At 33.7% G+C, this 22,482-nt stretch overlaps 1 protein-coding gene across 3 annotated transcripts; it reads right to left on the bottom strand.

Moving 5' to 3' along the window:
• Positions 1–341: 341 nt before the first annotated feature.
• Positions 342–21,025, bottom strand: LOC127729396 (uncharacterized). Of its 3 annotated transcripts, XM_052237223.1 has the most exons (4): positions 20,910–21,025; positions 18,722–18,770; positions 6,770–7,699; positions 342–4,029 (listed from the first exon to the last, which is right to left on the bottom strand). In XM_052237223.1, exons 3-4 carry the CDS (start codon positions 7,673–7,675, stop codon positions 2,671–2,673), a joined length of 2,265 nt encoding a protein of 754 aa, XP_052093183.1. In that variant the 5' UTR covers positions 7,676–7,699; positions 18,722–18,770; positions 20,910–21,025; the 3' UTR covers positions 342–2,670. The 3 variants fall into 3 exon arrangements, with proteins under 3 accessions (XP_052093183.1, XP_052093181.1, XP_052093182.1); XM_052237221.1 differs by lacking the exons at positions 18,722–18,770; positions 20,910–21,025 and having other exon boundaries at positions 6,770–12,429; XM_052237222.1 differs by lacking the exons at positions 18,722–18,770; positions 20,910–21,025 and having other exon boundaries at positions 3,876–4,029; positions 6,544–12,429.
• Positions 21,026–22,482: the final 1,457 nt, after the last annotated feature.

Below are 22,482 nucleotides of genomic sequence, written 5' to 3'. Positions count from 1 at the left end.
GGGTTAAACCTACTACGTCAAAAAGAGGCATAACTTATTCTAGTTCCACATGCATGCATTAGCATACAACTCTTTTTGTGGAAGACTATGATTTGCTCTGTAGAATTAAGATGCCTTTTTTTTTTAACTTTGTACTTGTGTTGCTGTCTCATTGACGTGTACCCCCCAGTTCCTTTTATTTATATTTTCAAAGTCAAAGTCAAAGGTTGCTATAATCTTCATCATTACATGAAAAACGTAAGGTGTGTGCTTGGAAAGACGAGACCGATAGGAACAGACCGAAGCTTTCAAACATCATGTGTTGGGGTGCAAAAGCTTTGATGTGTTAACAACAGTTCATGTATGTATGTAACAATTTATTTAGAATATGATCAGTTTTACGGTATTTCTTTTAAAACAATGGAACATATAAATGTTTTCATTACAGAAAATAAATATTGTTTACTGGAAATATATACATACATGATACAAATATAACATTTAGCCTATTTCTTTCACAACTGAGCAAAATGCTGAACTTGCATATTTAAGGGGTAATAATACTAACGTAGGTATCTCTTTGAAAGAGACTTTGAACAACACAAGCACAATATGCAAAAAAATACAAAACACAATTTAACAAGTTTTACCTGAAATTTAAAACTGAACACGTGTATAGTAATTATCCGATATTTTTATCAGATTCAATATTTATTAATCAGATTTAATCAAACAGAATCAAAATATTTTTGCAAGATATAATCAGACAGATTCTATATATTTTTGTCAGATTTAATTATACAGAATGAGTAAAAAAATAATGTTGTTATTACATGTAGTTGCATTAAGATGATAAGTAAATTGTTGATTTCGATCTCCTTGTTTTCCCCAGTTTCACTTATTTATATTAATACATCCAGTTCCTTTATAATAAAGTACATTTCACTGATGATAAGGCCCCTCAATAGTAATCACAAACTCGCAACTTTTGCTGTAATAATACCAAACAATGTGATAAACATATATGTAAAGTATTTAAATACTCCCTTAAGCAACCAACTTGTGGTATATCTTGGTAAAACAAGCATACAGTGAAGCTTTATAATGGAATCCCTGTTACTACAATATTTTTGGAAAATAATCAAATATTAATAATCTTGAAGCAATAAGCCTTAAAATTTGGTACTCAAAACTCGACGAAGGGCCTCACTGATTAATAAACAAGAAATTCTTATTGAACATAATAAGTTGTCCCAGCTATACATACATCATTGTCAAAGTTTAAAGGCAATATAAAAAGCATGTTGTAAGGTTTGTAATAAATAAATAAAGTATACAAGAACCATGTCCATATCTATTATTTAATAAATAAATGTAATAAAATGGTCTCCTTTTAAAAAAAATTAATAAGAGTAATGGAGAATCTGCATGTACGCAACTAACGTTACCAAGTATTTTACTGTATAATGTATAGAAAACGTTACCAAGTATATGTTACTGTATAATGTATAGAAAAATAATCAGTTTAAACATCTTAAAAATATATTTTCCGCTTTTTTTATCAAATAAAATACAATGTTCATGTAAAGACAAAGTTCAATGTTCATTTCATAAAATCTTAATGTTTTTTAAGGTGGCACCTTGATTGCACTTAAAGGGGAGACAACAAGAAAAGCTGTAAAATGGACGACACTGCAGTACAATAATGCGGAGAAGAAAATTGGGCTATTTTTAAACATGAGTTAATATGATATGACGATCCAAATAAAAATATAAGAAATTATTATGTTGATAAGTTTTAAACCCATGTTATTGTTGTTTTTATAGATTGGACGCAGGGGACATCACAAACTCTCTCTGCCATGTTCCTCGGGGGAGAATAAGTTACTTTACCTAACTGTGGCTTCTCTATCTTCTTTAAGAATTTATAACTATTATTATATGTATATATAATCGGGACTATAAAAATTTAATATGTTTTCATTTTCATGTTTTTTTTTCATATTAGAATGTAACAATCAAACAGTTACCTCCTATCTCATTGGAAATATTTGAAATTTGGAGTCTGTGCAACCTTTATAGAGGGTGGTAAAGGGTTATTTTCGTGCAACGTGATCGCCGTTTTTTATTTCACGTTCAACGTGTTTTTACTTTTTTATTTAACGTTCAGTCGTGCAAGACAGGTGCCTCGTTCAACGTGTTCTGCTTATTTAACTTTACGTGCATCGTGATTTTCAAATGCTTATTCTGCGTGCTCGGTATTTTTCAAATAAAATTCAAATACTTGGCAGGGATCGTCAAGAAATACTTATTTCAAAGCCGTAAACCATTTACATCATAAATGTGTATACTAAATCGGGAATAACAAGTAAAACAGAGAGTTTATATATACAAGAAGACAGTGACTCAGTCACAAAAGGTTCACAACAGTCTTTATTTTTCGTGCAACGTTCATGACAGAAATTATGTCTTATTTCACGTTTTTTCCGTGCAAGCACCCCCCTTTACCACCCTCTTTATAAATATGTGTGTCAATGCAGGAAATATGATAAAAAAAAGTTAACATGTCGTGCCAAATATTTCAAGAAGACAAATGAAATAAAACATACAATAATGTGGAAAAATTGCACCTCTTACAAAACTTATATTGGCACTAATATGTATACTCAACAAGGAGGTAAACAGTTGATTCTAAGTATCATTTCTATTATAAATAAAATCTTCGTGTAACGTCTCCATCACACCATTTTCACTACATAAATATTGATCCCGAACCCACTCTATTTCCGGATCCGATTCTGGTATGATAATACATACATAATGTTTTTTCTTCTTTGTATCAAAAGGATAAAATGTTATCGGAGAAAAACGTTTACCGTCTGCAACAAAATCAATCAGTTTTCTATAAATTTTCGGATAACAATGACGCAAAATGACCCCTCTCTCACGCAATATTCTTTGAATGTTTATAAAGCATATCTCACGGGCATGTCTATCATCCATTTGACTTGAAGATGAGTATCTATTGACTGTCGTTACAAAATGTAAGATCAAAACAGACTGTAAATCCATTTCCGGCTTGGGATGCATAATAATTGGACAAAGTCTCAATTTGGCACATCTTTGAACGGAGGAATAATTTCCACTTTTATTAAACGAACTTTGTGTCGGATTGGAAACTGAAACGAGTATGACATACTTTAGATTAGGATTATAGTTTTTCACGGCTGTATTTAATTCTGCGAAAGCCTGACTAACATGTACGTCGTCTCTAAAACATTGTTGAGTTATATAAGTAGGTTGCTCTTGTAAGTATGAATGTCCAAAGTTACAAAAACTTTCACCTGACCAACTTTCACGGAACGTCAATTTTACACAACCTTTTCCTTTTTCCGAGAATCCTATTCGCGCTATTTGAGAGAGGTGAAACTGCATATCTGGATTTTTGTTACAAAATTTAATAACTCGCTTACACAAATCCGATATCCTTCCGTATATGCATGAACACTTGTGAATATACCAATCCTCTCCTCGACAAAGACGGCTACAGTAGTATGTTGAACAAAAATGACAAGTTATGTAATAGTCCTTAGCATCTTGTAGATAAGTCACTTCCCGGCAGTTTTCACAAAATACAGTTTGTCGGACAATGTTGAAATGATCATTATTCTTAACCAATGGTTTGATTTCATTATGAGAGTTAGAACTAAATGTATTATGTTTGTTGTATATTTCTGAATCATGGTCAAGTTCTCGTGAATACGGGACACTATTCCGTCTAGATAATATATCGTCCGAGGATCTACACCTCTTCTCTATGGCTAATAATCCATCTATAACATCCTCCAAGGATTTACATTTCTTATGTAAACTTTCGTTGTCTCTTTCATTGTGTATTCCAGTGTATGTTTTATGACAATGTATATTGGGCGTGTCCACTGTAAGCAGGTTTTCTACCATATCGGAATGTTGAGAACTACCGGTGAAAATGGGACATTCTTTCACTATTTTACTTACAACATCATCAAAACTCCTGTTATACTGTGGTTTCTGAAAAAAAATAACAAATGTATAACAATTTCGGTGAAAACTTATAAATCTTCCTTTAAAACTGTTCATCAACTGCATGGTTCAGTTGGATGTAATATACATATGTACCTTAATAACAAGGTATATTGGTATTTTTTCAGAGAGTAGTGCCTGTTTATTACTTGTCAGTGGCGGATTCTGGGCGGGGGAGCGTAGAGGGCGTACGCCCCTCCCCCTTTTGATTGGAAATTATATAATTTTTAGCAAAAAATCGTCCAAATTTTTTTTCGCTTCGTTACGATCGGCTTATTACTTCATTTTTATGGAATTACGCCCCCTTTCAAAATCCTGGATCCGCCCCTGCTAGTATCCTGTAAAGCTGTCTAAACTAAAGTTAACAATGATTATAATCGTCAAACGGGTATGTCAGATGCTTAACTCCCAGTGGCAAATATTTATGATAAATTATTTGGATAAGCAAAAAGTAAACCAAAAAATCAACCACAAATGTTCTACAAAGTTGGTTGACCGGAATGAAGAGTGCATGGAAAATGAATAGACTGCCACTTGGAAAAGTTTGAACACGGAATCCTTGAAGTTATTTAAAGGTTGTGTTTTTAGTAGGGATCATGAACACTCCAAATACACAAGGCATTGGGATAAACGTCCTATTCTTAACCCGACGTGAGTCTGTATATAGTATATATAGCGCATAGCCAAACGAACGACTCTCGTCATCATTTCGGTTGTTTTTAAAATGATAGTGGTTATTTTGACATCTTTGATGAGTTTATTTACAAGGTCATTTGGTTGTGGGAATATAGTCTAATAAACGAAATCAGAAAATCAATAGGACCAACAAACTGTTGCCATAATTAATAATTCTTTGAGACAATGACTTTGTCATCCATGCACTTTATCGTCCTGAACATGCATGAAATATTTGCCACTGCACGTAAAGCAACTAATAATCAATCAATCCATGCTGTTTAACATTCATAATAAACTTTTAACTTTAAACATATTGAGGAACATTTAACTAAAATTTGATATTTTGCAATAATGTGGGGACATTTTTCAGACATATGTGATATTTCAGATATATGTGATGTTTCAGACATGTGATGTTTCAGATATAAAACTAGCATGCAATGACTGTTAAAGGGTAGGTTTGGCGATCCCTTTTTAATCGGAGTACATGTCAATGTGTTTGTATGATTGATTTCAGAATTTCTTCGTACAGTTTAAAATGGCACATTAGCCGTCTAAGTACAAACATATTAAACATATTTATCCCGTTCAAAGTAGTTCAGCTATAGTTATTTCTGTAACTTAAGAACATTTATCTTTAATTCTTTATAGATATTCAGTATTTGTATAATGGCCCATTGTTGAAGATCGTATATAATTTATTGTACAAATGTAACTTTTTACCCCCGAACTCTTTAACACGGAATTCTTGTGACGCCTCAAACTGAAAACTTTAACCGACACCATTCAACTGGAAAATCATCAGTATCTATGACTTTTTAATCTATTAAAAAAAAAAACATTTTCGAATGGCCTCCGTGTTTACAAGTATCAATTTTGCTCTCTTTTATAGGAAAAATGTTATCTAGATCCCCCCTTAAAGTAATATTAACATAATGCAGTAATTTACCCCGGATAGCACAGGTCACAGGACTTGGATCCATTTAAAACCTATTTGACTTTTTACTTAAAAGTTACAAATACATGGAATAGAATGAAAAAAGTTTAAAAGTTATCTAATTTGCGTCTGACACCCAGCACTGAGACGGGAGACCGAGTTTATGAAATCGCAAAAACGAAAGTTTTAACAAATGAAGTTTGACACGTTGTATACATTTACATGCATTGTCTTTGGAAGAAAACCTCTCACGTGCATTTTCTTTGGGGAAAAAAACTCTCACGTGCATTGTCTTTGGGGAAAAAACCTCTCACGTGCATTGTCTTTGTGGGAAAAAAACGGTTTAACCTCTCACGTGCATTGTCTTTGGGCAAAAACCTCTCACTCAACTTTAACCCTAGACATTACATGTATCTGCATGTTAACTGCCAGAAAGTCGATTTGTCAGTAAAATACGGAAAATGAGAAAAATATTTTCGCTTTGATCATAAAAAAGCTTCTGTCCAATGCATTTAAAATTCCACGGAGGTTTGAAAAATTAAGTTATTGATGACTAAAAACTTTAACCTTAGACTATAGTTTAATGTTAACTTCAAAACGAAGTCTATTTATCAGTAAAATACAGATAAATTAAAAAAATATAGTTTTTCGAATTTTGCTCTTCATATACGGTCGTTTGGTCATAAACATCTGTCCAAACTTCATGAAGGTTTGACATTTAGTTATTGATGTTTAAAAATAATATTTAACCACAGACTGAACCTAAATATTGTAAATATTGCTACAGATATGTAATCCAGTGTTAGTTTTACAAATATTATAAACATGCAGACATGTTATGATGGCAGTAGTCGTTGGATAATAATATTGGATTTTAAAGGTCTTACCGACTTTGCTTCCACCAGGTTCTACAGTTGAGGGTTTCTGAGGTCGTCGAAATGCTGATTTTAGGCTCTTCGATAGACTACTATACCTGCCAGATTTTGAATTATGCTCCGTTTGATTTTCTGCTGTATTTGATATTTGAGGGGTTACTTTTTGATCCTGTACTTTCGGTCTTACGACTTGGACTGGTTTGTCCCCTTCAAATGTCGTTTCTTTCGATTTACGTACCTCCGCTTGTCCGACAGTTCCATTGAAAGTTGTCTCTACGCGTCGTCCACTGCGAGGTGACGTCGACATCGGCTGAACACTTACTGGTACTGTCTGGCGTGGTTCGGGTTCGACACGTCCGACGTTTTTATTTTCTGTCGTCTTCTTCAGTATTGGTTTCGCGGGAATAATTGGTTTTGTAGCTAATATTTCAGGCGCTGCTGTTGATTTTATTTGCGAAGTAATAGAAGTAACAGAAGACGGCGATATCGGAGTTGTCGGAGACTCGATACTTTTTGCAGTAGTGGATGTTGGCGACGGGCTAGTTGCTAGCGCTGTAGGCAATCTTTTTCGTGAACTTTCTTCAAACATAAGACGCAGTTTTGAAAAAGGCACAATCGGTATTGGCATCAGATCCTTAGGCTTGTCTTTTTGCCTTAGTTTTTCACTTGGTAATTGAACACTTATCGGTGTTGGCGATTTTTCTGGAGTGGTTTGTAATTTCGGCGTTCGAAATAATTTAGCGCTTGAAGGCGTAACGCGAGTTCTGATAACGACAGAATTTGAACCAAAGCTTACTGACGGGCAGGGTGACGAGGTAATACTAGGTGGGTATGCATATGATGATGACGAAATCGAATCTTTGCGCGGTGAACTATACAAGCTCCATGTACTTCCGCTTCTTGAGACGCTTGATTTCTTATACCAGTCAGGGATATTAAGCTTTTGCAAAGATTTTGTAACTCGTAATTCGTGTACTGACGGAACGCGTCCAAGTGTTCCCGGTCGTGGGGTTTCATCGTTTTCATCGTCAATATTAGTCTCTAGAGTACATAAACTTTTTGATTTTGGAACATTACGATCACTAAAACGACTTTTAATTTCTTTCTTGGTCTTTGTCTTTGATAATGATCCTAACTCACTCATGCTTGCTGTTCTCTGCAACGGGAACTGAAATTCAAAATCATGTTCAAAATCAGTAAATATTTGATATTCAGTTGTTTCACCCGAATCAATATCAGTTTCAACGAGGGAAGTAACAGATCCATAACTCATTAGACTTGATTCTAAATTATCAATAGAGAGTGTCCGATCCAAAATTTCTTGATGCTTTTGGGGATTAAACATGCAATTTTCATGTAATGCACAAATATCAGGTTTTTCTACAGAACTCCTAGAAGAATTTAATGAGTTAAAGTCTAGTTTGTCGTAACTTTTATGGGTTCTTGATGACCTTGGCAGACTGTTTCCCCTTCTTACGTATCTCGGTTTCCGTTGTGCGACTTCCTCAAATGAAGTTTTATGTTGGTGAAATTGTTCTTGCGTTTTATCTGAAAACAGATTCTGTTCACTAAGAAATTTTTGTCTAGAAGCAATAATTAGCTGTCTTGACTTCGGCAATTTTAACGCTTTTTCCGGAAGCACAACCGCTACGCTTCGAGTATCTTCCGGAGACATTGGCTGCTGTAAAACAGACACATATGATTTGCTTCGTTGCTTTTGTTGTTGAATTTTAGCTTTGGTTCCTCCTTTGAAAAAAGACGGTTTGACAGCCGATGATCTGTCAATTTGTCCTTTAACGGAATGCAAAAGGTCAAAAATTTGAAATTTGTTGTTTTGTAGAGGACTTTTGTTACATTCTTCTGTGCTATTAGATTTACTCTGTTCTGAGTCTAAATCAATCCCTGAATCGTGTGCTCTGGATAAAATTTCTATGCAAGGCTCTAACGATTTTTCAAATTCCTCTTTTTCTTGCAATTTGTCATTTTCTAATTTATCATTTGCTAAAACATTAACTAAAACATTTTGATCTGGTGAAGCGTTCGTCTCTGAATACTGACTTACAGTTATGAACTCAGAACGTTCGATATTTTCTTGACCGGCCTCGTTAAACTTTTGTTCACTTTCCATTCTACTGTTTCCGTTTATATCTTTTGCTTCATTCTTTAATGACACGTTACTTGATATGAGACCCGAATTTATTGATGAATCGATTCCACAGGCTTCATTCAGTAAATGAGACTGTGAATTATTAATGTCTGAACTTGAATCAGAAGGTAAAGTTTCATTTGGTTGTGTATCCTCTTTAGAATCAATAAGTTTCTGTTCAGTTTTCTCCAAGCTGCAATTTTCCGTAAAATTACTCTCGTCTATGAAGAGTTCAATATTCTCTAAATCTGAAATTATAGGATCACTCTCAGTAAAGTCTTCGTGATTTCGTAATTTGCTTTCGTTGTAAGAGTTTTTATTTTCTACCTCAGGATCTACAACTCGCACATCTTTAATATTCGCCTCCGCCTCGTGTGAGGTAATGTTACTTGTAATCGGCCCAGGTTCCCTTTCTTTAACGTATACTCGCGTTCTGTATTCGGTACCAATTTCTTCTGTCCGTGAAAATATAAATCTGCCGTCATCTGATAATCCAGATTCACAAGGACTTTGAAGTGAAGGAGAAGCTAATCCGATAGAGTCCAGATTTTCAAATGTATCGAAATTACGCAAGTTACCGTTATCTGCTTTGTTGAATGTTGTGAAATCAGGCAAATTGTTTGTTTCACCAACAACAAGATAAAACGAATCGTCATCTGAATCACAATAGTCAAATTCTGCAAAATCATCTTCGTATGGATTGTATTCACGTGGTCCGACGTCATCATCGAATCTATCTTCGAATTTTTTATCTGGTGTTTGATCAAACTGACTGTTATCAGAAATGTGCAATTCTGTTTTTTGATTTGCAAATGTGGTTTGATAAATTAATTCTTCCACAACATGATTTGGTACTTGCTCTGATATTATAGCGTCTGTTTCATATTTTCGCTCATCGGCATGTGTCTCTTGATCGTTTTCAATGTTAGTTTCGCTCACAGCTTTTATGTCTTTTATAAAATCCTCGTAATTTAAATTTGTTGGTGTATTCGAACTTTCAATTTCCTTTTCCAATACGTCATTTTCTGGTGTTTTATTAAGATCATAATTATTTGTTGGGTTTTCATCACTTCCATGTATAAAAGCGATTATATCTTTTCCATTCAGATTGTCGGATATACTCGTATCGTTGTCGGAATAGATGAAAGACGTCGGCGTGTTTGATTCCTCGACCACCTGAATTTCAGGGGTGTCGCTCGAATAAGATTTGACGCTTACAACGGTAATAACAGAGCCACTACTACAAGACTCGTCAGATAAGTTTGCATATTCTTCATCAATAGCACGAGTTCGAATAATCGGCGATGGTGGCAAACTGTCAGTACTGTCGGAACTTTTATCCGAATCATAATCGTCGACATTTTCTTCGTCACACTGATCGAAACATTCATCTATGTAATTATCTAGTAAAGTTTGATGATCGTCTGTTAAATCAGCTTGACATAATATGTCACTTGTACAAGTTAAATTTTTATCACTTTGATGTTTGACAAGATCTTGTCTTGTTCCTTCGGGCTCATTGTCGGTAGGAACCTCAAATGTTATGTTTTCATTTTCAACAATATCATCCTTTTCATCGTCACTAAAATCGTCTGAATCCTCTTCCATGATAGGTTCTAACCCACCACTGGAATAAAACATATCCTCTTCTATATTAGGTGGCTCGTAAATACCTTCGATCATTTCATCTTCGTCGGAACTACTACTACTATCGGTTTGTCCGTCGTCGACTATACTTCGGTATTCTTGATTCATATACAATTTCTCAAGCATTTCGTGGGATGCGGGTATAGGACTTAACTGAATATCGGGATCCATATCGTCAGACGACGAGGAGTCTGAAGTTCTTTTTAATGTAAAATCTTTTACAGTTCGTCGAGTGTGAACTGTATCATACATATCCTCCTCCCAACTATAGTCTCCCCATGTAGGAGTTTCGTCTGCATCTTTCTTTAAATTTTTTTCACTGTCTAGAGTAGCATATTTTTGAGAACAGGTCAATCCGCTGTTTTCTACCGAGCTTATATTTTCATCAATGGGTAATTCAGCAGATTCTTGTTTTTCTTTATCGTCAGAATTGTGTGATCTTACCCCTTCTAATGCTCTGGGGAATCTTGTGCGGATATCTCCGTCTGTCAATTCCTGACCTTCTGCAAGAAGTCGCCAGGAGAATACGATAGTTATTATAGCTGCGAGGGCTGAAGTAACAAATCTTTCAAATGCCCCGTCCGGAAGCGATCCAGAGCCTTCCATAGATGATAACGACTACCTGAATTTAGCGGTATGTCGAACAGGTGTATTGTTTACTATACCTTTCATAAATGAAAATCCATAACAATTATTCCTTAATTTTTCACATTCATAAATAATCCATATTGTGAGCATAATTCATAAATCTGAAGGTTATTTTTGATGTGTCGCCATTTTTACTTTTTACAGGTAAACAAAAACACACAGGTAAATCCCACACAACTGTATAGACGACAAATTTAGCTCACGGTGAAATTCCTAAATCAATAAATGACCAATCATAAAGGTGTACTGCAGTCATGTGGCGTAATCTTCTACGGATCATTGGGCGTGTCGCATGTCGAATATTTTTGGACTTTAAATCTCCCGTGTAATTAACATATAAACATTCTGTATAGAAATATTGACGTTTTGTATACAATTACAGTAATTTGTTTACAGAAGTCAATTTGTCACCTCACTGACCTATCCGTAATTTCATTTAATGTCTTTTGTCACTATAATAACATTTACGGTATCCAATTAACAGCCCATTATTATTTATGGATACCGATATTCCAATCTATCTAATAAATATGATCATCTGTATATTTTCTCTTCATAAATAAATGGTCAGTATTTTTCAGCTCCAAATGTGAACTGCCACATGTTCATTTGACCACTGGGTATCGAAAATGAAGAGAACTCGCGGTTGGTAGGAGGAGAACTATTCATAATTGCAGTTGGAAGGAGGCGTTATCAGTAAATTGTCCGTACTAGGCGAACTTATAAAATTATGCACACTTGTTGATATCGAAATTCGAAATGTATCAGATGACAATTAAAATGTCCATTTTCTATCTGTATGTCTTTTCCAAGTAGTAATCCTAACGCCTCTCGTAAGGTTTATTCCGGCTACAAATGTAATCGAAATTTTTTTTTTTTTTTTTGTGAATAATAAATGTTTATATCCGTTATCAAACAGAATACGTTTATGCCAGTGTCGCCCTGTTACCCTATCGAAATGTTAATGTTTCGCATAACTTATATTTATGACTCATACGTTAATGAAAAAGTATATCATTACTTGTCACATCTATTATCGTTCCTTTGTTATCTATGTGCACCTCACATGCATAACACGTGCGAAGAATCGGATAGGAATAAAAAAATCATTCATACTGCCAGTATTCAAGTTTCGTATTTCGCTATGCCTTCTACTGATTCATCCTTCGGTTTTTCATCGATGAAGTAAGTAAAGGACAACTCTCTTTTAAAACATAATAATTCAATTATCCGAAGTCAATAGTATTCAGGTGTGTCATACATGTTTGTTTGATTCATTGCTTTATACTAAATGTCCGAGTCGTTTGCCATTTCGAATGTTTCACTGGCAAAAAATGTTCTCATTGAGTTATGTTTCTCTCTAATGGTACAATCAGCGATCGTCCATTACATGGTAAAATATGTTGCTTAATGAGCTTAATATAGATCTGTTACTTCCCTGTCAACTTACTCCTATACATTATATATTACTCAATGAAAAAAAATCTACATTTAAATCGATTTTACCAAGGAAACCCGATGCAATGCAACACCTGTTAATACATCGATTTATAGGTATATATACTTACTGTATAATCGGATAACAAAAGACAACGACAAATCATAGGATTTTACTATATAAGTCAATATGACACATCAGCTGGGATGGAGAAAAGAGCGAGACATTCTACATCCAATGTGTTCAAAATCAATACGTATACTTCAGGTATTGCGTGAAAAACTTTTGAGGTGAAAAAGAGAACTGAACTATTGACCCCTAGTACCAGTCTCGTGCGCTTCACTCACGAGACGATTTTTTGAAATAACACCTAAATGTTGAGGGGTTACATATATAGTTTGGCCTACACAATGGGGTGTTACTTTTTTTGTACTTATATTTACAGTTCCTTATCCTTATTTGTAGCATTGTAACTTTCTAGGACTAATTTATGCACACAATTTCTCGAAGTAAGGATGTTGTTGGTCAAGTTTACAAACAATGAATCAGATTTTATACCGTTCTCTTAATATTTCAACAACTTTGGAGGTAAATTCACAAGGAATGTATAAGCATGGAACGCTTCATAAGAAGTAGACAAATTGAGACAACAAAAGTATACCGATATTCAAATCTCATAAATCGATGAATATTCTAATCAAGGAAGGAAACAAAAACTGAGGGAATCGCAGGAACTCCAAAAGGAGCGAGACCAGGCGAGCGTCTTTTGCTATGCATAATTCACCCACCGCCAAAGTCGGACTGTAACAATTGCATATCGATAGTACATTGCAGACACAGTATGAGAAGGTGTTACGCGCATGTCCTCATCAACTCAACACTTCTATGATCTTCTACAACGTCCGCCGTGATAATGGTTTTAACATCGTTAATATCTAAGGAGATCCCAGGGGATGACGGGAATCTGATCGTTAACACGATTTACATTTATAGGTGATAAGAAACGATGATGGTAGCAAGAAAGGATTTATAGACTGATAACATTCACTAATTAAATGAAAACAAATTCCTGATAACAGAAAACGGGTAGAATTACCAGCAAAATATGTTCTGATCAAACTATATAAAATGAAATATTTTATCTAGATGATTTCACGGTGGGATCTACGAAAAAAATCACTTTAAAGTTTTCCATCTAGATTCGTTATTTTTTTTTTATCCTGCAATCAGAAAACTATTGTACAAATGATAGGTACACAAATAAAATTTTGTTATATTAAAATGTCTACTGTTACTCCGCTTCTATATTGAGAAAACTGTAATGACATTTCTTTTTTTGTGACAGTTCATTTTAGAGTCCTCTACGCGTTCCGCGTTTAAACTATGTTATTTTCTATGAAAAATCAGAGGCAACTATTTGGATTTAAACAACTTAACCTTATAGTGCCGGGCGTAATTTGCAGAATAAAAACAATATGTGTACATTGTTGGAAATACCAAATTTTTTGTACTCGCTACGAAACAAGAAAATTGGATATTTCCCGAAAATGTACATATATCTCATATGTATACTTGTTTTGTATATATCGCAGAAAAAAAAAGACTGTAACCAATGCAAGATTTAGCAGATGCAAGTAGATGTAATTTTAAAAGAAGATAGATTGCTGCTATTAGGAATGACAGTTTTCCCTGTGCAATCACATAGTTGTATTTATGTTTGCTGATTTATACGTTAAAAATCTATAAAATTAAATCAATAAAATTGCAAACTTGGATGCAATCTACAAATGATTAAGAAATCATGTATGTACATTACACAACTTAAAATGAAAATTAATTACACTTTAACAATCATAAAACTTCGCTTTATATGTGCACCAGTAAGGATGGATAGACTGGGACAATAACAATATCCCAATTTTTCTGGCAAACGTACGAACATAAAGGAATCTGAAACTAACGTTAATTTGACAAAACGACTTTTGTAAACGGAGATTTACATTTGCAAGGACAATTTTACCAATATAAGTCCGGCCAAAGGCTATATTATTTACATTTCAGATATGTGTAACATTCAAAATGTCATTTGAATTTGACACTAGATTAAATCTTTATAGCCTCACACAAAGTTGGATACACGGAAACAGATAAACTTTGTTTACTTGTGTATTGTTCATATGCACCAATAGATAATATAAGTAAACAGGTTTATTTACTTTTCAACAGATAAATGGATATCAGAAATATATTTAGCTTGAAAAGAAGATTAGATTATTCACTCGACGAGATCTTGTCTCATTTTGTACAATCATTTTATAATACGAACCTACTCAGTTAAGGCTAAATGTGTCATTGGAATGTACAGCCACGAACCAGAACTAAATCTTATTAATCACGGGTAGTAACCTCGTCATATCGAGAAGCGTTTAGTACAGTGATTTTGTCATAGTTTGGTTAAGATGAACATGGTTGTGTTAAGTTACTTCCCCGAATGATTGCCTCAGTTCTATTCAAACGAGCAAATAAAAAGCAAATAAGATGTTTTAATTTGCATTGTTAGTCAAACGATCTACATTGTAATTGGTATTTTCAAGAAAATAACGCAGAATAAGCAAACTATCGAAATTGCTATGGTTTGGTTAAGTTATGACATGGTTCGGTTAAGTGTCTAGAAATTCGTCATGGTTTTGATCAAGTTTGTCATGGTTTAGATCCAAATTAATATGTATGTGTTTCAGCTCAATATTGATAGTTTGTTTAAAAACGCTTGTAATTCAACCAAGTTACATAATTTACCAACTGACTAAGAAGAAAAAAGCATTTAAAACCAAAATTAGATGCTGTAATTGGCAAAGCGTACATTAAACAATTTTACTGTTTGTGACTTGTATTTGTATGCAAATCGTATTACTACGAGTGTCTTGTAAAAGAATTAGGAATAAATGAGCACTCATGTAATCCAACATACAAAAACATCATTTGACAAGAATGAGATTTTGGTGATTCATAAGTCCTTAATAGCTTCAATGAACATTACTTTGAGCAGGAAATCGGAGGACTTACCTTGTTTGTATTGGATACCTCAGCTTCACAAAATTCCATACAAACGGCCGTACATTGCCAGCTCATCTACATGTTTGACGAAAGAATTGTCCATTAGATTGACAAAGATTCTTTCCGCAATGAAAGAGGGTTTTCAGAAATACCGTGAAACTGTTTACTCGCGTAGTGGTATTAACCATCTATGGATTTAAAAAAAAACTCTTAAAGAACTTCTGAATAAATGTAAATCTCGATATTTCTCTGAAATTAGTTCTATCAAAACGTTTAAATTTTCAACCCTGTGTACCACCATTCCCTATGTGTAATTGAAAAATCGTCTAAAAGAAATAATTTAAATCTACAATGCTTTTCAACATAAAAATGGTAGCGCACGCTATACATTTATTACTTTTGGATACCATACGGCATATTTTGTTAATAGTGAACAACAAAATAAAACATGCTACACAGAGGAACAAGTGAGCAGTATGCTGGAGTTTCTTATTGACAAAATATTTGTTGAATTTGGAGGTAGACTTTGTCACCAAATTGTAGGTATTTCTATGGGAGCGAACTGTGCGGCAGCGACCTCTTCTTATCTTCATATTAGTCGGAGTTCCTTCAGACATTTGTAAAAAAACAAGAAGATCAAAGAAGCGAGATTATTTAATTTCACATTCATATATATTGTTCTTTCCATTAACAATCCAGACTTTTCTGATTGAATTCCATTAATATATCCCCAAGAACTAGAAATTAAAGGAACAACAGACACGGCTTCCTCTGCCTCATTTTTAGACTTATACCTCGAATTTGACATGATCGGTCATCTTAGTACCAGAATCTATGACAAACGAGACGATTTTAATTTTAATATTATCAGTTTCTCCAATCTTAGTAGCAATATACCAACTTCTCCTGCATATGGGATATACATTTCCCAACTCATTCGATATTCAAGAGCTTGCAGATTATACTCAGACTTTGTAAACCGTCACCAGTGTCTGAGCATAAAGTTGATGAACCAGTGGTATGTCAAAGAACGTCTCGTTCTTTTTCCAAAAAAGTTCATCGGAAGACCTTGTGGTTAAATATTCCTTTTCAACTTCACAAATAATAAACGATGGTCTTTAAGTAAGCATTCTAAGTACTGACGTTGTTTGTCACCTTAATGACGTGTTATGGTACTCTTTTATTTGTCTTTGTAAATTATTACTTTAACTGTTTAGTCTATTTTTGGCCCAATCCATTTGACGTGGCTCGGTAATTATACATCCCGTCATTGTGTTATTGTGCTATGGTAAATTTTTGTATTCTTGTCTTTCGTTTTTGCTTATGTGCTTTGTCTATATGCCTTTTTGTTTTTCTTTGTTGAAATATTTGTTTTGTTTTTATAGTGACTAAGATTATAACACAATGTTGCCTGCTGTACCCTTATTTTTTGACATTTTTACCTATCAGGTCTGTTTGTTTTGTTCACACATCGTCCTCAATATAATGGAATTGTATGCGACTGTCATACATGTGAGAGGTTAAGCTGGCTATAAAACCAGGTTTAATCCACCATTTTCTACAGAAAAAAATGTATGTACCAAGTCAGGAATATGACAGTTGTTATCTTTTCGTTTGATGTGTTTCAGTTTTTGGTTTTGCCATTTGATTAGGGACTTTCCGTTTAGAATTTTCTTCAAAGTCCCGTATTTTTGTTATTTTGCTTTTATAGTTCAAATAGTCACTGCTCTTTTAAAATAACTTTTGAGATAATAATTACAAAAACAGAAAGCGCTGCTTCTGTTTCACATAGATTATTTTCTCCGTATGTCCAAGATTGACTCTGTCGATGATATCGTGAGCGGCATCACTTGTAAAATTTGTAAAAACTATTAGTAAAATTAAAAAAAAAAAAAAAATACACACAAGTTCAGAATTTAAATATATGAAAAATCACAATTCAGAATTAGAATGAAGCCGATTTAATGTCCACTTTTATCAATTATTATTACGAACGAATAAAAATGATTATGTTTTTGCAATATTGTATAATACATTGGCTTTCTCATTTAAATTTTTTTTACATATAATTTTGTCGGAGCCTTTTATAGCTTGCTAAAAGGTATGGATTTTGTTCATTGTTGAAGGCCGTACGACGACATATAGTTGCTTACATCTAATGTTGGTCTCGGGTGGATAGTTATCTCATTGGCAATCAGACCGCATGTACTTAATATATATAATACTACATTGAATGTGCGTATATATGTCCTTTTGTATTCTAAATAAAACGATTTAAAAAAGAGTATTTCAATATATATAATGTCTGTTTATTTTGATCGTTACTCTTCCTTCATTCACGAATAGAATCACATAACTGAACCATGTTCAACATGAAATAAACCATGACACGAATGAACCAAACCATGACACCGAATATTCTGTAATCTCAAATTGTGTGCACTAGGGGCCGTTTTTCGGGAAAATTGACGGCAGTTTTATATCAAAACGAAATATGTGATGTAGCAGACAGTAAACAAACCACTTTTCTTTAAGCATTAGAAACGAATCACAACTTTTAAATTTTGATATACGCAAGCATTATTCTGTGTCAAATTAATAACTATATGATACATATTTTGATGTACTAACATATTAGCTATAAACAAAGATACTTACCAGCTTGAATTTGTTGTCATTAGTTCCTTTAACAAACTATTCGAATGTTTATATTTTGACACTGTTTGTCATCAAAAACACTTAACACAACCATGTTCATCTTAACCAAACTATGACAAAATCACTGTACTAAACGCTTTTCGATATGACGAGGTAACTACCCGTGTTAATACTTAATCAAAATGGAAAATATATGTTAATTTAAGCTGTGATCTAATGACTAAAGTAACTGGTACATTGATTGCATAGGAAATTAGCACCAATTTCGGGAATTTGTCGTATACATATAGGAATGTTGTGACTTCTACAGCAATATTATATAAGCGATATGTTGGTTATTTTTATGTATTAAGCATAGCTTTTTTAAACCGGAAAGGAAACGTTTGCATGGCAGTGGAATTCAATTTTTGGAAGTGGTGTAGTTAGGGATGGGAAAAGACAGGCAGGAAAAATAACGCAATATTTCCAAATTAATCAAATTTACGGCCATAATATGGCACATATACTTTTTAACCGACTTAAACCGAAGGCTGAATGAAGAGACCCTTTCCCTATTAGCGGCTCATGATTACATGTATAAATGTTTTAATCATACATACTTAGTTCAAAGTAAAAGTACAGGTGACCCTCAAACATTCTTTCTGTAGTCTGAAATAAAAAAGAGGAAAATTCCATCAAGGTATTTTCAATAATTCTACACATTTTAAGAGATTGGACAATATATAGTCGCACGGCAGTTATGTAGGAATAGACAATACAATATAAGGGGGGGGGGGGGGGGGGGTCCAATGAACATGCATATGGAGACTGGGCACAAAATCCTGATTTTTCTCTCTCAACAATGATGATATATATGAACATTTATTATTTCATTTCAATGTAAAAATGTTTTCAAAATCATAATGTATTGATATGTGTTAATGTCATGTTAACCATCACGGGTCCTTTATTGGAACAATAAATACCCCTACAACCCTCGATAGGATGATAAAGAGCCGTATAAGAATTTTGCGTACATCAATAAATTTGGATAACTTCGAAGATACAATAGTATCTGCAATATAGATTTCTTGATAACTGTATTCTGGACATTATTCTTTTCTGTAATCAGAATATTTTTACCCAATTCTTTAATTTTTGCAGTTTTTCTTTATATTTTAGCACCCCATTATTCTATATTCTTTATTTTTTTTTGCCCATTTTTCTCTATTCTATATTTTTTTGCCTATTATTCTCTATTCTGTAAACCTAACACACCCTCATGTAATCAAAGAACAAAAACAATTTAGAAGAATGTAAAATGAAACGTGTTTTGGGGGTATTTGGAATGTCTAGCTGTGTATATAGAATTCCTCTCCGTCTCCAGGCTCTCCATGTTAATTATGACCCACTTAAGAATGAATTTAGCATCATCAACTTTGTTTACATTAATTGCATAATCCCAACATAATGTTTACATTTGTCTGCTTGATTAATATTACCGAAGATAAACAGTCAACACATCATCCTGGGTCAGCTGATTAACACACAGCTAATCATTGTCATAACTGATTTCAAATCAGCCATATGGTAACCATTACTTTGCCATTTAGGCGGAAAAAAGGGGGATATAAATATGAAAATACACCATTGAGTAATAGGAATGGGTTGAATAAATGCATTTTACGACACATTTTACAAGGATTAAATGTTGTCCTTAACGGACAAAAGATTCTCAAGAAAAAAAAATCCCCATAAATACAGAAACTAACGCTGTCAAAACTGGGACATAAACAGAGGCGGATTGTCCGCCCCCCCCCCCCCCCCCCCTTTTGTGGGAAAAATTTGGTTGATTATTTAGGAACCACTGAAGCATGACTGGAGCGGGCCCCTCTTATGGCAGTCAGTGCCCCCTTCTGGATCTGCCATTGATAAATTAATATAGTATAATAGTCCCAGGTCAAAACAAGGAGGTTGTATGAGAAGGAGTCCTTTGTCAAAACATTGATGTATAAACCCTATTGCTTTTACATCTACATAAAACTCATTAACAATGTTGAAGAATAAAATAAATCACTTCTGAGAATTATATTAACCAAATGATTTTCAGATATTTTCAAGCAAACAGCTGGGATCTAGAAATTTTATAGTTGGATTGACCCTAATCAGAACTACATATTTTTCATTATTTTATCCTTCATATTTGTCATTGTCAAATTTAGGAGTCTCGGCCAAGCCTCATTGAAAATAAACATAGTGCAAAATAAAAATTGCAAAATGAAAACTGAAGGTGCGAATCGTCACTTGAATATGACTCTGGGTAACGATTGTTATTGCAGTTTAGGTTATGAGTTTTACCCATGAGAATTCAGGATTTCGTGAACACGATCACTTACAATCCCTAGAAAATGTCGTTGGATTGCTGTCTACATGACGTTCAACCTATACATTTCCTTTCATTCGACCTTACATTTTTTAGAGGGGGGAGTCATGCACTCAGGGTGACATTTTACATCGATGTTGAATCAAGTTTAAAATGTAAATCATGAAAATACTATTAGAACATTTCATCAGTAAACAGTAGGATAGACTTACAACGAGCCCAATATATTACCGCAATCTAATGTGCCAAGTTATATTAAAATGTGAAGATAATGTATACGCTATCATCAACCTGATAAATGGCTCACATCAAAGGAATGGATCATGCTGATTCAAAAATCTCTACAGCATTATATCATTAAAATTTGTTTTATCTATATAAAACAATATACAATCACAAATATAAAAAAAACTCGAAATCCTTACCCATCGAAGAGCCTTGTAAAATGTAATCCGCATCCGAGTACAAAATGATGTGTAAATATATCCTCCATAATAGAGCACAGAATGTTGATGATACTAGTAAAATTGCGTTGCCATGGTTACACAAAACTACAGCCACTTGTACAATTACTGCTTCAGTGTAACGATGAAAGTTGTCTATTGTTCGTTATATATTTATGATGCTCTATACAGTGAATTTCAATTTTTGTTTACATTTACACAAATATTTCACTTTTATCATTAGTTTGTGTACAACACCTAATCAGTATTTATAGGTATGTTACATCAAATAGCTTCATCCTATTTGAGGGTCTGGTCGGGAGCTCGACGATTACCTATGCAAATGTTGACGGCTAAAAACTTTTCAAATGATATTTATTTCTGATGACTAATTTCGAATTTGACTATTCTATTTTCTTTTAGTTAAATGGTCTTAAATGTAGCAGATTAATATGCAACAACATGTACCATAGTTACTTAAATGAAGAATTATGCAAACATTGATTTCTAAATGAAATTGAAGATGACACACACTTTCTAATTAAAATTAGTCAATGTAATGGAAAGAGAGGGTAGCTATTTTAGTTGATCTCATCGAAAGCAAAAGTGGTTTATAGTTTTTCTGATTTTTTTAAAATTGAACTGTTCTAGCAAAGACATTTTCCAATATGTTGGTAGATTCCTTGATGAATGAGAATTGTTCGGAATTACTATATAATTTTGCTTATCAATACTATATCCTCATAATTTTCATATGAGCATGCTGCATGCTTGTTCTTAACTATTGTGTGTGCTACATTTCATATTTTGAATAAAAGTTCTTTATTCTTATCTTGGAATTATGCATCTATTGGTTCAAGTTAAAGAACAGCTCATTTGCTTTTGATGACTTGAGGCGTTTTCATACCAACATAGTGTAAATTACAGCAGTTATCAGAGATCGTTCCAGCATCTTAAACTGGTCCGCCGTTCCATCTATAGCTTCGCACCGATCTTTGCTTTGAATTGAGTGATCATCTTGGTCAGCATATCATGATTTATTTGAAACACGAGAACACGCGTATTGTGGAAGACATTTCTAATGTAACCATAAACATATCAATTCTGGCAGTAATCTTGAATTTCTTACCGGTGGAAGAGTTGATAGATTATCTATCATGATGTCAAGAACCGGTTGTCAAGAGCATCTTTTAACAATATAACAAAATTTATGGGCGTTTCCCCGTAACGCTACGAGGACACTTTTACTTTTGACCTAGGACATTATATCATATTAACCAAGCTTTATCTGATCACGAGAAAATAGTCCACAAGTTTTGAGTGTATCTATCATTATTTTCGTGAACAAGATCTGAAGTCACAACTTTTTCTCATAACACAGATACCTAACCTGGACCTTTAATCTCTTCTCATCATGGGAAAAATGGCATAGAGCCTGGATCGCTCACCTGAAAAATATGCAATTTTTATATATATTCTACTTGTTTTTTGCAATCAGTTATGTTTGCTTATTTGTAAATCTTATGTATAGGGACATTTTTGTAGATCTAACCGG

This window comes from Mytilus californianus, unplaced genomic scaffold (genome assembly GCF_021869535.1).
Source record: "Mytilus californianus isolate M0D057914Y unplaced genomic scaffold, xbMytCali1.0.p SCAF_2, whole genome shotgun sequence".
NCBI lineage: Eukaryota > Metazoa > Mollusca > Bivalvia > Mytilida > Mytilidae > Mytilus > Mytilus californianus.
The sequence above is the reverse complement of the archived record's forward strand: the minus strand, read 5'-3'. Positions and strand labels throughout refer to the sequence as shown.

Coding starts and splice junctions, on each gene's coding strand:
- LOC127729396 (XM_052237221.1), bottom strand. CDS start 10,930: ATGGAAGGCTCTGGATCGCTTCCGGACGGGGCATTTGAAAGATTTGTT. Junction 4,030..6,769: donor GAACTGTCGGACAAGCGGAG/GTACGTAAATCG, acceptor ATTTTTTTTCAG/AAACCACAGTATAACAGGAG.